At 50.0% G+C, this 17956-nt stretch overlaps 1 protein-coding gene across 1 annotated transcript in view; it reads left to right on the top strand.

Annotated features, from left to right (window-relative positions):
* The first annotated feature begins 7128 nt into the window (after positions 1-7128).
* Positions 7129-17956, top strand: part of DUSP10 (dual specificity phosphatase 10) — a 39949-nt gene continuing 29121 nt past the window's right edge. Inside the window, exons 1-2 of the mRNA XM_049634585.1 lie at positions 7129-7744; positions 9955-10793. Of these exons, the coding sequence (XP_049490542.1) occupies positions 9998-10793 (796 nt within the window). The 5' untranslated portion in view covers positions 7129-7744; positions 9955-9997. The remainder of the gene's footprint in view (positions 7745-9954; positions 10794-17956) is intronic.

The raw sequence follows: 17956 nt of genomic DNA, 5'->3' as shown, positions 1-17956 counted from the left end.
ATTGCAAAAGGAAGCACTGGAGGAGGCTTAGAATTCCCTGCAAATTACACGTTAATGCGTTCCTTCGAAAGGGGACACAGTCGCTCAGCCGTGCGCACCTGCTACGTCCCACGCTCTGGGCTCTGGCAGGTGAGTGAGATGCAGCTCCGACTCTGTGTGGCTGCCTTCAGATCCAATCCATTTATCTTCCTTGAATTCTGAATTTTTGTGAACACTGGAAGTGTATGCATCGGTAACATTTTCTTCTTCTCTGAGATTCCTACTTGAACTAAAAATGTAGTCAACTTCAATAGGGATCTTACTCTGACCCATTGAATAACTTGAAGTGACATGACCTGACCTGACCTGCATTCATTTGGGCACCTATTATTATTATTATTCAGGGTGTTACAGTGGGCTCGGTCGTCAGCCCACAGTGGATGCTTCAATTCACCCAGAAGGGGACTTCTCCACCACATTTCTATATTCGTGGCACTCGGAAGCCAAGAGCGTAATTCTAAAGTGGTTGCTTTATGCACCACATAAATCAGGGGCAAAACTGAACACCCACCACCTGCCCCCTCTGGCAGGTGTCTAGGGGGACATGGGCCACATTATCACAGAACACTAGAACCAGGACTTTTCAGGTTGGAATAATGCCAGAATATCTTTTTTTCTTTCTTTTCTTTTCTTTTCTTTCTTTCTTTTTCTTATTTTTATTTATTTATTTTTTTCTGAGCACATCACCGACTCCCAGGAGAAGGCAAAGTGAGCCTCCAGGCACCGGTCTGGATGCAATGCCTCTTTCTGAAAAAAGCGATTCATCAGCATCAGTCACATGCTGGAAAATAAACACTGGCCAGGCGGCTGGTCCGGGAGAGGAGCACACAGAAACGGATGCCTTTGGATGCTAAAAAAGGGAAGATGTTGAAAGTGAAAAAGAACGTGCCTTCCTTCTGGTCAAACTCAAGGGAGCAGGAAGGGCGAAATTTTTCCGAGCGTGAAAGATATCACAACACACGGGGCGGCCACATATGAAAGTTTGAGGATGGACCAGAGTGAGATGTGTGCTAACGGAGATGTGCGCTATGGACCAGAGTGAGATGTGCGCTCACGAGAAAGATGCTGATGTTTGCGTGGAGGCCAGGAGAAAAAGAAACTGAAGTTAAACTATGAATGGAAGACTGAGGAGCCAACGCGGCGATCCACAAGCAACGGGGCTCCCATGGTTAATATCTGCGTTAAGTATTTCAAAAGAGGACTGAATTTAGGGACTTCACAGGGGCCTTGACTTCCCCCTACCGCGGAAGGCCCAGATCGGTAGCTTCAAAGGCGTCAGCCCAGCCAAGCTGCGCATCTAGGGAAAAAGAGTTCAAGGGGCTGAGTTAAGAAAAATGCGCAGTGGGGCCGTCCCCTCGCGTGGAACGTTCTGCGCTCCCGCTGCGCGCTAGCTCTGGGGCCAGGCGCTGGGATGGGAGCCTGAGCGAGACGCCGTCGGGGTAATGGAGTTGTCCTAGCCTCTTCCTGGACTCTGGCAGCATAGCCTGAAGCGGGGACCAAAACACTGACTGAGTTTAGAGCACTCTTTGGGAGGATTCTGGAAACACAGCGGAGGTTTTGATCCCGTCCCAAACGTGGCGGATCCAGCAGTGAGAGAGACCATGTGAGGACATAACGGACTCCAAGCAGTGCAGGAGAAAGCAGGGGAAAAAACAGCGAAGTCTCACAAGCAGGCAATTAAAAGTATGCTGGCAGTCTGGAGGCTGAAGGGGATGTGATAGAAGTTTATAAAATCACAGAGAGAGTGAATTAAATCACACAGAATGGTTAAAAGCAGATGTTGTGGCGCCCGGTTGTCTGGGTTCAAATGTTGCCTCTGCTGCTTTATAGCTGTGTGACCTGGGGCAGATTCTTGCCCGGTCTGTATTTCTGTTGCCTCCTCTTCCAATTAAGGCTAATAAAAGCAGTGCTTCCTTATAGCTTCAGGGTGGATGGGAAGGTTTCAACGAGTGGATGCGCGTAGATCACCGACAACAGCAGTGGGCCCAGAGCAAAAGGCTCCTTGCCTGTTAACCCGTTATGATTATGTTTCCAACTGCCAGATCCTGAAAGTCAGTGCGGTCAATGCTGAATTGTAAAGAAAAGCGAGGCGCATCGTGACACGTTGGGCAAAAGGGAAAGGAGTTTATTCTATCCAGGGGCGGTACTGTCCTCAGCCACCGAGGGTGTTAGATTAACGCCTTCTTCACTCGTTAGACCTGAGGCAAGCGGGGAGGGGCTCTAGGAACGCTGAGCGGGAGTGTTTGCCTTTTGTCTTTGCAGCCGGCACTCACAGCCTCCTGGGCTTGAGCCACTGTGGGTCCAAGAGCATTTTCTAATGAGAGAATGATTGCTCAGCCTGGCAAACGGGAAAACGGGAAGTCTTTGATGTAGCAGCTCATAATAATAATAGGCCATCCACTGCAGAGCAAGGCATTGCTGGAAACCTACCGCCAGTGAGTTTTTTGTTTGGTATTTTCAGAAGGAAAATTGTGTCAGTGATCCACACACTCGGGCCTAGCCAGAATTCTCTTTTGACAAAGAGCAGTAGGCATCTCTGAGGTCACAAACGGAGGGACGAGCCGAGGGGGACGAACAGGTAACTGCTCGGGAAGGGGACCGGCTTGCCTCAGTTGACACAGGGAGTTTATTAATTCCCCCAACGGGGCACTCGCTGCCTGCACTGTAGAGACCACGCTGGACCTTCAAGTGAAGTTGAGGTCAAGTCCTGAGGTCAAGCATGGCTTTGACTCGGTTATTGCCATTCGCCGGACCTTAGATTGCCTTACGGGCAAAGTGATGGGCCCTGAGTAAAACACAACAAAAGAAAACAAAACACCAGCCACAATCCTTTCTTCAAAAGCAATCTTACTTTGGAGTCTCGGGAATAAAAGAATACATCTCCAGTGTGGGAGGAAGGAGGAGTGGTCCCAGAGCTCCTTCAGCTCACCCCTCAGGACTTTTTCTTTTCTTTGTTTTTTCTTTTTAATATGTATATATTTTTTAACGTTTATTTATTATTGAGAGACAGAGAGAGATAGAGCATGAGAACGGGAGGGGCAGAGAGAGGTGGGGACACAGAATCCAAAGCAGGCTCCAGGCTCAGAGCTGTCAGCACAGAGCCCGACGCAGGGCTCGAACTCACAAACCACGAGCCGGTGACCTGAGCTGAAGCCGTAGGCTTAACTGACTGAGCCCCCCCCAGGCGCCCCCCAGGGCTCTTTCTTTAATCTTCCCCCTGACCTGGGCGTCTCTATTCCATGTGGCTCATCCTCACACGGTTTGAAAAACACCAGCCTAGATAAGCTCTAAGTCCAGTTCAGATCTAACACTGAGTGGTTCTGGTCCCTTTGGCCCCAAAGTGACCTCAAATCAAAGGAGAAATTGCAGGTTCTAGAACAGCACTGCCCACAAACCTATGTCAAGTGCATAAGTCTTTTTGAATTTTCTAATAGCTCTATTCGAAGAAGGAAAATAAACAAATACAAAAATAGGGAAAATTAATTTCATCAACATATTTTATTGAACCCAACATATCTGCACAGTTCCACATGTGGTTGATATAAAAATAATTGAGATATTTCACATTTTTACGTGAAATTTTCAAAATCCGGCTTGTATTTTATTATTTTATTTGTAAAGTTTGTTTGGGAAAGAAGACAGAGAGAGAGAGAGCATGAGAGAGGGACAGGGAAGGGCAGAAAGAGAGGGAGAGAGAGAGAGAGAGAGAGAGAGAGAGAGAGAGAATCCCAAGCAGGCTCCATACTCAGCATGGAGCCTGACTTGGGGCTTGATCCCATGAACCATGAGATACTGACCTGAGCCAGAATCAAGAGTTGAAAACTTAGCCAACAGTGTCACCCAGGCACCCTCGGCATTTACTTTAAACGCACAGCACATTTTAATTCCTATTTGCCACGTCGCCAGCGTTCAGTGGTCTCATGTGGCAAATGGCTACCCTACCAGAAAGCACAGAAGCACAGAATCTTAAATGGCTCGGGCATAGGTCCATCCTATCCATGACTTTACCGGGAAACATCTGCGGGCTCCCCGTTTCCAAACTCATGGAGAGAGACAAGCAGATGGTCCCGCTTGTGTTTCCACGGCCGCACCAGATGCTGCGGGAGCCACTCTTCTTCTGGGCCTGGAAAGTGCTGCACGACGTTTCATCAGGCTGGCCTCGGTGACCTCAGCTGCTTGACACCTCACCTTTCTGTCACTCAGCTCATGCTCCACCTCTTGTGGATCCGCTGTCACCTTTACCCTGGGATTTATTACTTCTAAGTTTTCCTTAAGCCTTTCTCTACCTTCATTCTAGTACTTCCAGGAATCCACCTTGACCCGGAGGAGTATTTTGAAAACTCGGCTGTCACACCCATCCCTACCTTCTGCCGTCATCATCTCACACTCATCGCCATTTGAGTGCGCATTAAGGAAGTCGTTTAATTAGTACGTGTTTTTTTTCCCGACGTTATCCATATTATATCTTCTGTGTCAGTCTAAGTCATCTCCATCTTTTGGCTTTAACACAGTGCTTTGCGCTGAAACAGTATTTTCCTTATGATGTTTGTCGGAACAAAGATATGGCTCAGCATAATCACGTTAGAACACTCAAATACGGCGAAGATGTTTTGCTGTTTCTTTGGGACTAAAACTGAACATTAAGGCTTTGCTGGTTATTTGTGTACGGATCAGGTTCATAGCCATCGACTGGCTGGTATTACAGATAGCGTTCTCACATTTATGACTCAAAACAAAAAATTAAAGGAACACAATCACCTCTGTTTGTACAAAAGAAGCTCAGAAGTGTAACGACTGAAACAACATCCACCTGTAAACTGTTTCCTACCATTCTATAATTTGAACATAAGCTGTACCTTCAGAGATGCTTAGTTAAAAAAAAAATTACATGTTTGTGTGTGAATGATCTGGTAATTCTTCCATGTTTCAAGTTTGATAAATGAGGAGGAACGTTGCCATTTTTCCTAATTTTGCAACTTGGATGGCTTCGATTCTTAGTCAACTAAATTATAATAATCCACTAGTTTGAAACTATAATAAAATAATCATCTCATTAAATGGGTTACATTTGTTTTTGAAGTGACATTCCCCTTCTGGGCCTGTGGGAGAAGCTGTTATAAACTCCTCTGTAATTGTATAAAGCCTACTTTGTTTGGGCTTAGATCGTGAGGCATTAGCAATGAATTCATAATCTAGAGATCACAAGTGCTTTGAAACAGAGGCACCCAGTTATCAGCACAAGTGTTCGGTTCCCCGGCCCCTCCCCACCAGGACTTTTCCTTCTTCCTTCTGGGCTGGGGTATTACCGTTTTACAGATAAACAAATGAACACAGTGACTCTGGATGAACAGACACAACAGATGTGTGTCAGAATCAGGACTTCTATCCAGAACTCTCTGACCCTGAATTAGTGAACGCTTATTCAATAGTCTTCTATGGTTAGGGAAAAGCAAGCTATTAAAGCTCCAAATAGATCCAGGGTAGACCCTCTGGGAACTTCTTCTCTGATGTCTATGGAAATTACCCAAAACCAACTTCCTCAGCCAGGACCTGCTGATCCCCAAGGTGTAAGGACGAACGGGCTTGCCCTAAGTACTCAGTTATCATTAAGGGTGTAGGTGCCTTGGTGTGTGAATGCAGAAGGGTTACACAAAAGATGATCACATGATTTTTTAAGATGATTGTATTCACTTACTGCACGTTGAAACCCTGGAGTGAAAGCTGGACTGTGTATGTGGACGCACCTATGTGAAAAACTATACAGGTATTTTCCCTCCAGAGGAACCCAAAGGGGTTGCTCATAGTAGCTCTTGGAGCACAGCCGGCCATCGTATGGCATCTTCTGATTTCCGATCTGCACTTAAGGCAATTATAAGAATATGTCACCGCCACTTAGCTTACTTAATAGGCCTGGAGCCTGAAGAATGTCTCCAAACACCTTCAAGCTCCTAAGAGAAAAATCATCGCCAAATGTCTGCAGTGCTCCTAATGCAATGTCCTCCACTGTAATTATTTCACTCCTTCGCTCCCGTCTGAGACCAGTGAGGGGAACGGAAAAAGCTCTTTTCTCTTTAGGGCTCTGTGACGCAAGGCTCTCCGCAGTCCATTTCGTCATCTCCACCCCTTTTCGCACCCCAAGAAAACCTTCCCGCAGTGGCCCTGATATTTTCCCGACCAGGCGCGAGCCGGCTTCTCGCCCCCCACTCTTTTTCTCCGGACGCGTGCCTGGGCCCGCGACTTCCGCGGGCGGCAAAAGTCTGGAAAACCCAGAGGGTCGGCGCCGCCTCCTCGACGCTCCGCGAGCTACACGCAATCTGGTTGTTTACTCTCAACTCCAGCTCCTGTCCGCCAGCGGCGGGGTTCCAGCAGCGCCGGGCTGACTGTCCGAGGCTCGCCTGGGGCCTTGCGGGGTGGCGGGGCGGCTGCCCAGGACGCGGGGAGGAGGGCGGCAGGCAAGGCGCGGGGATGCCGCGCGCCGGGCGGCAGACGGGTCCCCGGGGGTGTGGCGAGCGCACTGCGAGCCCGGTCGCGACGCCGGGCCTCGTGGGCGCGCACCCTGTAGCTTCTGGCCTGGACGCAGGCCGCCGCCACCTCTGAGCAGCCCTCCGCAGCGCCGCCTCGGCCGAGCCCCGGGACGCGGGCGGGGGGACGGCGGGGGCGTGACCGGGGCGCAGATGCAGGCGAGCCAGAGGGCGCCGCGCCACCGCCGCGCGGGGTAGCAGCAGGGCAGCCGGAGGGGCAGCGACATCTGCGGGCGGGCGGGCGGCCGACGCTTCCCGGAGACGCAGAGCCGAGTCGCGCGGCCCGAAGACGCGGGGCGCAGCTCGGCTGGGTGGGCCTCGCTCCCCGGGGCCGGCCCGCCCGCCCTCTCGCCAGCCGCGCCCGCGCCCCGGCCCCCAGCGCGCGGCGGGTGCTCGCGGGCCGCCGCCGAAGCGACGCCCCTGGCAGCGCGCTCACGTCGGTCCCACGGCTGGCGGCTCGGCGACGTCCGTGGCTCTCGGGTTCGCGTTTGTCAAAGCACCTCGAGCGACTCGGAGAACCCGGTTTGCCCACTGGGGACGGTGATTGTTCTTGTTTCTTGCCTGGAGAAAGTTACTCCGACACTTTTGATCTTCCGTCCCGAGTGAGAAGGAAAAGGAAAGCGTGGTCTGCCCACCGGGAGCTGGGGTGCAGGGGGCGGGGGGGGGGGGATCCTGGCAAAAGGACTCAGCCAGTTTTAGCCGGAGCGGCGAGTCCAGCCCACTGACACTTCAGCCCCGGAAAGGGTTAACCGCATCCAGCCGGTTCGGTTTACATGTAAATAGAGAGCAGCTGCTCCGCGCGGGCCCCGGCTGGCCCTTTTAAGTTTTTGATTGGTTGCCAATGACATCACCGCCCGTGTTCTAACTCTGAGGACCCGGAGCGGCGTCGGATAAACCCTCCTTAAAGAGACGAGGCCACGCCCCCAGCTCCTCCCCCCAGGCTGCCCATTGGCCGCGGGCCGCTGTGAGGCCGCGGTCGGCTTTCTCCGGATCCCTATTGGCCCAACGTGCCGTCGGTCGGCAGCCGGCCCGCCCCCCCAGAACCTTACATTTACAGTGTAGCAAAAGAGAAAGTAACTATGTTGCTGCTGGAGATCAATGAAGCCAAGTGAATGGGGGCTGAATGGGCGAATCCCTAGCTGAAGCGGAGCGCCAGATGGTGGAGGGCTACGCTTATTTATGAAGTAAGTGGAAGTCACCGCGGCTGCTCCCGAGAGCCTGGGAGTGTAAGGCGGTGTGAGTGTGAGTGTGAGTGAGTGTGTGCGATGCGATGCTCACGGGGGAGCCACAGCAGGTGAGGTTAGAGGGTTCCGGCTGTTGGCTCACGCTGCCCTGTGCGTTTACTCTGTCTGCAGTCTAGTTGGGTTTGGAAAGAAGAAAAAATGAGGTTTGTTGGGATGCTTTGCGGCAGTTTTAAATGCCAGGGGCTTGTTCGTGCGCTCTGTTGCGAAGGGGGATAAGCGCCCAGGAGTGGGGAAGTAGCATTCTCGAACGACTTAATTTTCTTTCCAGCGCCTGCCTTGAGGTGGAAGGACGACTAGCAAGGGAGAGGGGGTAGCTCCGTGTTTCGCTGGGAGGTTTCCTGGGCCAGTCTGGATGGTTTCACGGGCAATATATACGCCCGACCCTCTGCTGCAGGGATGCAGATCTCTTTATACACTCCGTGCGCGCGCGTGTGTATGTGTGTGTGTGTGTGTGTGTGCGCGTGTGAGCCGCGCACTCCGTGTGGAGGTGGGGTCCCAGCCTGTGTCTCCGTGAAACACGCTTCTGCGTCCCTCGCAAAGGAAACGGGCTGTTGATCCCGGGACGAGCCCTACCTGGTAACACAATAGCAAAGACTTTCCCAGCTTGGTCCAGCTGGGAAACAGTTATAGCTTCTGGAATAGTACTTGCTCTTCAAAAAAAAAAAAAAAAAAAAAAAATACTACGCAAGGGAGGGAGGGAGGAAGAAGAGAGGGAGGGGAGAGGGAAGGGGATGGAACCTTCTCTTCCATCCAAAGGTGGGAGAGAGAAACCTGAGTCGGTGGGGATCTGTGGACGTGTTGGGTGGGTGCCTCTGTGTGTATGCGTGTGCGCGCGTGTGTGGATTCTGCCTGTGACACTTTGGCTCTGTGTCAGAGAATGGTGACGGTCGTGTGTAGAGGGATGATAGATGACATTTTTCCAGCCATCTCTTAAAGTTCCTTTAGGTGAGCGATTCTTGCATGGGGTTTGGTTTCTTTTCTCTGTGCATGTCTAATAGCAGAGGACCCAGGAGGGTCTGGTCAGAGAGTGCCCCTGTGCCCACGGGAAGGAAGGAACTGTTCCTTTGCAGGCGTCCTCTCATGAAACAGGAGGTGGACCTAGCGGGCAACCCTTCCCTGCGCCCTTTAACAGGGACCGGCTAATTGGGAAGTCCTTTCTACGGAGTTCATCCTCTTCAAGGGGCAAGGGTCTATCTGTGGGGGATTGAAATGTCCTCTATGGTGGCTGCCTGCCATTGAGAGAAGCTCTGGGATGCACAGTGTGTGCCAATAGAGAAATGAAGGAGGGAGGAGAGTCGAAGTGGTCCTTTCCTTAAAGGCAGGAGTGGGGGTGGGGGGGGCGATGAGGTCGGCAGCAGAGGAGCAAAGGGTGATGGGTCCGCCAGAGCTGGGGGGTTACAAGACTTGGCTCCTTGGCCCGAGGCTTTGTTTCGGGACATCTCGTTCGTAACAAAAGGGGAAATGCAGATTAATTTATAGGAGACTGACAGGAAACATGGGGGGGGGGGGGTTAATGTGACCGTGCTGTGCCTCTCAAAGGAGTGGGAAGCGAGACTAGCTGCTGTTAAAGAGATTCACGAAGGGGGACACTTTCATTCTGATGTGCAGAAAGTTGCCATCCGCCCCCGATGTATATTTAGCTGCTGTATATTTTGGTGAGCCATGCCAGCGCTCTCGCTCTTGGTCATTGCTTTGCCTTTGCAGCGGGTGAGGGGATGAAATGGAAAGTATGTAAGGGTGGACAAGTGGCTCTTTCTCAGATGGCTGCCCGATGCTTCTGCCCAGGAGATGAGGCCCAGAACAGATGCCTCTGAAGAGCCTTCCTTTCTGTCTTCAGCTTGTCTGAGTCTTCGTGCCTTTGCTGTCTCCGAGGCCGACCTTTGCTGTGGGTCCGCGGAAGGTCGTTCGTCAGCGTTGGTGTAGATGGTCCATGCAGCCGTGGACTTGGTGACCACGTAGGCGGGGGCCCTCAGGTTGACATCCTCTTGGCAGCTCTAAGGACGAGCTCCAGGCTTGGAGAATGGCGTGGTAGAGGGCCCTTGGGACCCCTTCCCTCAGAGGGAAGCGGAGACCTTGCCCAGGTTTTGGAGCCGACTGCCTTTTGTGTCACGTGACTTTATTCTCTCTTTCCCCCCTCCCCTTCTTTACAGACTGTCTTGAGTTCTTCTTGAATTGCCAGTTTTCAGCCTCCTCATGCCTCCGTCTCCTTTAGACGACAGGTTAGTGGTGGCATTGTCTAGGCCCGTCCGACCTCAGGACCTCAACCTTTGTTTAGACTCAGGCTACCTTGGCCCTGCCGCCCCCGGCAGTAGCAGCCGCCCTCCGGTCATTGCCACCACCGTCGTGTCCCTCAAGGCTGCGAATCTGACGTATATGCCCTCATCCAGCGGCTCTGCCCGCTCCCTGAATTGTGGATGCAGCAGTGCCAGCTGCTGCACTGTGGCAACCTACGACAAGGACAGTCAGGCCCCGACCCAGGCCGTCGCCGCTGCCATCGGAACCTCTACCGCCTGCCCTGCCAGCCAGATGGTCAACAGCAATGAGAACGCAGGCCCTTTAAGTCCGTCAGGTGGGGTGGGAAGCCCTGTGTCAGGGACCCCCAAGCAGCTAGCCAGCATCAAAATAATCTACCCCAATGACCTGGCGAAGAAGATGGCCAAAGGCAGCAAGAGCCACCTGCCAAGCCAGGGCCCCGTCATCATTGACTGCAGGCCCTTCATGGAGTACAACAAGAGTCACATCCAAGGAGCTGTCCACATTAACTGTGCCGACAAGATCAGCCGGCGGCGACTGCAGCAGGGCAAGATCACTGTCTTAGACTTGATTTCCTGTAGGGAAGGCAAGGACTCTTTCAAGAGGATCTTTTCCAAAGAAATTATAGTTTATGATGAGAATACCAATGAGCCGAGCCGAGTGATGCCCTCCCAGCCTCTTCACATAGTCCTCGAGTCCCTGAAGAGAGAAGGCAAAGAGCCTCTGGTGTTGAAAGGTAATGCCCTCCCTGCCCCCTTCCCCAGCGCAGTCCCGGTCAGCCTGGGTCCAGTGCGGGTTCGGTCTTAGAAGTTCCGGCAGCCTCCTTACCCTGGCGACCCGAGGCCAAGCCAGACTTTCTTCTTCTCGTCTTCCCTTCTTTGCCCTTCGTTGTTCTGGTAAGAGTGAGAAAAGCCCAGTAACACAGAACTGGAAGCCAGAAGCCCTGGGTTCTAGTCTCGATTCAGCCGCTCAGTTGCGTGGTGCAAGCATCTCACCTCTCTGAGACTGTTTTCTCATCTTTCTAAAGAGGGGCTTTGTGCCACCAGATGGTTTCTCAAGTCCTAACTGGGCTGGTAGCACCATTCCAGTCAATAACCAGCTGGAAAGGTATTGTCTCTCAGATTTAACCCAAGTTGATGGAACGGAGGCAGCAGCAACTATGGTGAACTACAAGTAAACCTACAGGTACCGGTTCTTTTGGTGGGGAAGCTTCTTCCTCACCTCTCTGGCCAGCTGGGCTTTTAGGTGGTTTATAAAGTGACCTTCAAGAAGGGCAGAGACCCTTATTATAAGGCCCCACAGAAAGCGTTAAGTGTAGCCAAAACATGCATTCTTCTGCCAAAGCTCCAGGGGGACAGAGACATTTTTATGAAATACCTCCCCAGCCCGTTGTTCTTTCTGGCCTCACCTGGCAACCGTTGGCATCATGGCTTCTTCCAGGATGGAGTGGTGGGTCACTTGCCCACGTACCCTGGATGCGTAATAACTGTGAGGTCAGCGTTGCTGAGCCCTGGCAGGAAGAGTTAGTTACCCACTCTTTCCTGAGCTCCTTTTCACCCAGGGTTGCCGAACCCAGCAGGGGAGCCCTCATCTGGGATCTTTCCCGGTTGCTCCTCCTTGGCGTCCGATATTGTCCTTTGGGGCACTACGCACTGCTGTGCGTCTTCGGTGTCTTCTGTCCTTTGGTGATCGTGAGAGACAGTCATCCTCTCTCTTTTCTTCTCTTGTATTTAGAGCTAAGGTATACGGTTTCTGGGCCACATCACCACCAAGTCTCCTGAAGTGTTGACCAAAGGCATTGCTGGGTTCCTTTAAATACCTTCCATATTTCACTTGCAGCAGGCCACTGGGACGAGCAAGTCGGTTGTTCTGTCTTTGTGTGACAGTTCCGCCATTCTCCTTGTCTTCCCAGTGACGCATTCTGCCTTTTCTTAAGTAGTGTTGTTGGAAATACGGTTCTGAATGGCTCTGATATTGTCCCCCGATCCCATCCTCTCCTGAGCTCCTCAAGCTTGCTGTCATTGTGCTCCCACAAAGGCACAACTTTTCTTAGGGTCGGTGGGGTCTGGTGGGAAGGAAAACATAATGGAGGTCACATCCAGAGAGTTTCAGCAGGGCCCAGACTTTTTTGTTGTGGTTGATGGGTTTTCTCAGGGTTACGGATATATTCAGATTTCCTCTGTGGAGGAAAATCTGTGTATTTTATCGTTCCCTATTCTGGTTTGGTTGACTTTGAGTAATTCCCAGTAGGCTCACCCAGCTAGTGTTCTCTCACCACGGTCATGGCTTGTCTTGTCTTTTTTCAGGTGGGAAAAAATACGACCTACAAATTTCCCATTTGTAATAGTGGGGAGCAAAGAGAGGGGCTAGCCGGTGGTCGTGCGGGGCATCTCTTTGCTCGCGTAGAGGAGATGTTAAGAGACAGTAGACCTTTTACGTCTGTATGATCTGAGGGCAGGCATCAAACAATAGAAATGAAGATGACCCTGACCTTGAACACTTGGGTGATTAGGAGGAGTTGTAGATCCTACCCTCTCGTTTGCAGCGGACACTGTTGTGTTTGGGGGTGGCTTGTCGATCGCTGGGAAATGAGTCTCCTGGGTGCTGTGATGGAAGTGGGGTTCCTCTCTGGTGGATGCAGCTTGAGAGTCCAAGCAGCCTGGGCTTGTTCCTCGGTGTCACTGAGTAAGACTGCCTCAGTGGGGCGGGGCCGGACATGCTGCTGACCTCACCACTGGACACCCTGGGCAGCCGCCCCGAGGGCTCGTCATTTTCGGGTTGGTGAGACACAGCGGCGGTCGACCTGGAAGACGCGCTGGTGGTAGAGGTTGGATTATTTGTAGTTTTGGGGGCTTTTTCTTCAAGTATCTGGGAAGTTGGTTGAAAATACATAGTTTAGGAGCAAAAGGGCGTGTAATCTCATTAATTTATTATTGTCGTCATTACCGTTTTGGTCTCTTTTGGGGGAACGGCTTAACATTGGGACCAAGATGGGAAAGAAAGGAAAGCGATCGCGATGAGAACCCCCCCCCCCCTTTACCTACGCTTTCATCTGGGTAAATAAACCAAAGGTTAATCCCGTAGCACCACTGAGGTGAAGAACGGGGTGGGCCTCTCGCAGAAGCGCATGGCCAGCAACATCTCCCAAGTTCTCGAGTGGGTCAAGCCGACCACTCTGGTCTGGGTTCTCTGCTGGGGTTCATTCTACTAACCCCTCCCTTGGTGATGTAAGATTTTATTTTAGCGAGGTGGGAGCGGTACCATTTTGGAATGAGCGATTTTCGCAGGGAAGCTATGGGGGTGAAGGTGGTTGCAAGTCTAAGGCGGAAACTTCTGGGGCCTCATTAATTTCTCTTCAGAGATTTCGGTACAATCTTGGGTAATTTATGGCTGGCCCAACTGATTCTCCGGGTTGTGTTTGTAAACACTGGTTGCTACCCTCCCTGTCCAAGTTTTATGTCCCCCTATTTCAATGACATGTTCTCCATTTTTGGTGCTATCAAATAGAGTGGCTGCTCAGTTACCATTTTAGTAATGCTGTGTCAGGTTGGGAAGAAACCGATCAGAGGCGCAGAAGCCCCTGGGATTAAGTTACTGTTCTAATTTACAGTCCCCTCCCTGTGGTGACCTATGTCTGAATCTATGTTTTATTCTCAGCTTCCGAAGAATAAATGGCATCAGACCACGAGCTTCTGCTCATCCTGGTGAAAATGATCCAAACGAATAAATACGTAGGGATTTGCAAAGTCTCTGAAAGGGCCACAATCTGTTTCACCCCAAGTTGCTTTTTGGTATAATTTCTAACCAAACGGAGTAAGAAGACTAGACCGTTCCGGTCCCTTCCTTAATAGGAGCTACCGCCTTTGTCATGGTGTTTATAGGGTACCCTTACTTTTCAGGAAAGCTGGATTCAGGGAACTATTTTATCACCGATAGGCCTATGTTGGAAAGGATAGTCTATGGCTTTGCTCCTCTCGAAAGACGGTGTGTGCCTTTAAAACTTTAGTAACGATTTTCAAATAGATAGAAAAGTAGTCAAGAGGTTAACGAGCACCCACATGCCTATCACCTAGAGTAAACAGTTGTCACTATTTTCCCAATTGGCTTTCTCTTCCTTTCTCGGTTGCTGAAATATTTCCTAGCATAGACCATAATGTATTCAAATATGTTTCACGTTGGAACTCAGTGTCTTAGCCTTGAGAAGGCTGGGGATATTTTATAGTCTAGCGTGGACAACATTTGTACTCCTAAAACCTTCAGGGTCTTGTGACCATTTTTGAGAGTTTTTCAAACTTAGAATTCCACTCTGGCTAGGTAGCTCTCAGGTCTGTGGAGAAGCGAGTGGGGGAGGGGGCTCTAGGCACTTCCTTGGGGGTCTGTAGGGCCCATGCCCATACTTGCTCTGTGCTGTCAGGATACAAAGACTGACCGACTGCCTCGGTCCCCCGCAGGCCTGCTGCCCTGGCTACAGGTGTTGAGTGGGGAGCAGGGGAAGAGAGGAAATCACGTCAGGAAGGCTGATCCATAAGGAAGATTTGATAACATAGAGAGTTAGATTGTTATACCATAAAACCTTCCATCATGATTCCTGAGGAATGAACAACATAGATTGCACATTTTTCCATAATCACAAAGGATTCTGAAGTTAACACTTCTGGGCAATACTGAGTTTGACAAAAAAACGCCTGTGCTTGGAAATCAGGGACCCTGTGACAATATTCTATTCCTGCTTTGTTTTGGGGGGGAACAAACAGGCTTCCTCTTGTCTCTCAGGGTGTTAGGAGGATTTTTTTTTAAGATATGTGAAATCAAGACATACCTACATGCACGAACTTACCGTTGTCATTCTGAACCTCCGCTTACCATCCAAATGTGCCGAACGTTTGCCTTGTAGCAAATGGTGGAGACATTCAGGCGGGATTTGGGATCCGGTCTGTCTGAAGCTAGTCTTGGTCCCCTCTTACCGGCCATGCGCCCTTGGGCAAATTGCTTAATCCCTTACTTCCTTAGTTTCTGCACTTATAAAAGAGGATATAACAGTAGCTAGCTCATAGTGTTAGATTAGGAATCGAATGAATTCATGTGTGCAAACTGTCTAGACCGGTTTTCATATGTGGTAAGCATTCAGTAAATGTGGCTTCACATTGTTATTACTATTGGTTGGGGAGAAACGGTGGTGCCAGTAAAAAGGCAGTCTGTGCTCCTTTGGCAAAGGAGTGCAAATAGCAAACTAGATATAACAGAGAGGGAGAGAGAGGGAGAGAGAGGGAGAGAGAGGGAGAGAGAGAGAGAGAGAGAGAGAGACTGTGTGTGTGTGTGTGTGCGCGCGCGTGTGTGTGTGTGGTGTTAGGGCCTAAAAATAACTTGGTGACTGTTACCTAATTTAAGTAGCATACGATTGGAGTGCCAAATAATTATAAAAACATGTTAGGTCAAGAGGCCAGGGTTATTTGGGCATATCCTAGAGTTATTTATTTGTAGGGGAATCTGTAAAAATGTGATGATAAATCTGTCCAACTAGCGTCCCATAACTAAACGATGGAAGTATAAAACCATTAAGCGTCGCTTTTTCTGGCCTCTCGGGCTGATTTATTTTTGGAAGAAGGATTGTAGTCTGACTATAAAAGGGTAGGTGGAAGGAGGGGGGGAATGTGCTTCATTTTCAAAGGTTCTCAAAGCTTTGAGTTGTGAGGAGATGGCATGTGAAGGAAAGGCGGGGAATCGTGGGAAGGCCTATTCTTGAAGCGAGACCTGGGTCTTTGCTCTCAACTGGTTCACGGTTGCCTGTATTTTGAGCTCTTGGATCTCCTGTCCTTCTTCCTAATTAAGATGTAAGTGAAAGGATGTAAGTGAGCTCCCCGCCCCCCATCCCTGTCCTTGCTTTATCTGTTCCCCATTCACTGTGTGCTCAGCAAAGTGTGGTTTAGCCCACTTACACCTGAGCTCAGTTCTAGGCTTTTCTATTGACCAACTGTGGGTGTCCTTAGGGAGCTCAGGTCACCTCCCAGAGCCCCGGTTGTTTCTCTGCTGTGAAACAGGAGTAATTCCAACATCACAGGATGAACTGAGACAGCGGAAATCAAGTGCCTGGTGCATGGCTCTCAATCAAGCAGCCCCTGGGCCCTGTTCCCCTACCCCTGTGCCCTTGCAGATCCTCTGAGGTTAGACACCGGTCACTGGGGAGGATGGCAAGTTGCTCTAAGCACGGTACTATGGGAGCATGTTAAATATCAACCACTTGTCCTTAGCAATTCAGATCAGTTAAGTTAACCATCTGGCTTGTCAAGGACAAGTTCAAGAAACTCCTTTCCTGGCAGTAGTAGATCATGATTTTAGATTAGAAAAAGGAGGGTAAGGGGAGGGAGTTTTGACAAAATCACAGGAGCAGAAAAACTCTGCACAGCCTAGGTGTGAGCCTTTGACCAGGAGCAGACCCACTCCTCACTCCTTAGGCTCAGCATTGCCACCAGCCAGGCCCTCCTGCCCCAGCCTGGGGGAGCAGTTTGGGCATAAAAATGTGTCGATTTGCAGTGCTTTGGCGATTTAACTCAAGTAGGTAGGCAAGGATACACTCCACATTAGGGAGAGAAATTCTGAACCCAGGAGAGGTCTTCTCATGTTCTTTGAGCTCAAGATCCCAGTTTTTAGAACAGGAAGGGACTTTAGACGACCCCTAGTACCACAGTCGTCCCTGCAGGCTGCCCAGTGGAATCCACTGGGGTGATTTAAAACCTGCAGTGCTCTGTTCCCACCTCTGGAGATCCTGGTTAAATTGGTCTGGGGTACAGCCTGTGCATAACGCTTCCCTGGTGATTCTGACGTGCAGGAAAGTGTGAGAACCATTGATCTAGTCCAGTCTCATTATGCAGTTACTGAAATGGGGCCTAGAGAGATTTAACTTGCCCAAGGTCACATGCATGATTAATTTTAGAGCCTTGGTCCTCAGTGCTAAAATAGGTCTTGCCAGGTTGGTAGAGTGTGTGTGTGTGTGTGTGTGTGTGTGTGTGTGTGTGGTTACCTAATGATAACAGGATCTACTGTATAGCTTACAAATATGAAGTAACATTTAATCAATCATTTTTCCTATTGATACCATTTTTGTTGAATTTTGAGATTTCAGTCTAGAACTATAGGGACCTAAGTCTAAGCTCTTTTGAAAACCAGCAGCTAATGGGCCCGATATTTGCCTGGGTCCTAGATTAATAGGTCAAATATTGACATTGACTTAAACCCATCTTCTAGGGAACTTAATGGTTTATGAAAGAGCTGGAAAACATGTATCAAAATGCACCCTTGTCCCAAAGTATCTCAGGTTTCTAGGGACTTTTTGATGTGTTGGTCTCCATGGATATACAGCCCGTGGGTAGAGGAGATGCATTCATTTGTTCAACAAATATTACTGAATGCCTTCTATGTGCTGGGTACTAATTTTTGAGCTGGGGAATCTGTAGCTGTAACCCTCAAAATCTAAATGCTAGCATGGGAGCATATACAGACCAGGCCAGTATATTCCAGATCCTTTCTACCTTGAAGATCATGCACCTGTTTGTTTTCTTCATCCTCTCGTGCTACACAATCTTGTTTAGGGAGCAGTTCATCTTTAGAAATGCCATTCTCCTGGGAAGTACATGTTTGTGAAGCATTTGGCATTTTTCGCCTTTATTTCTCCTTTGCAAGATAAAGTCTGGCCTTTTCTAAGCACATCTTCATGGGCCAACAGGATTTCTTTCTAAGACTTGATCCAAAAAGAAATGACTTTTTAAAAAAATGTGTTGGTTTTTAATGGAAAAGGGAATATGCACTCTCTCTCTGCCTTAGGAGCTCAGGGCTGACAGGCCTTCTCCAAGCATTAGAGTGGAACTTTGTAATTTGGACCTAATTTTGGACATGTTGCTGATA

The sequence above is a fragment of the Panthera uncia genome, chromosome F1, assembly GCF_023721935.1.
Source record: "Panthera uncia isolate 11264 chromosome F1, Puncia_PCG_1.0, whole genome shotgun sequence".
Lineage (NCBI taxonomy): Eukaryota > Metazoa > Chordata > Mammalia > Carnivora > Felidae > Panthera > Panthera uncia.
Note: the sequence above shows the minus strand (reverse complement) of the source record. Positions and strands in the feature narration are given on the sequence as shown.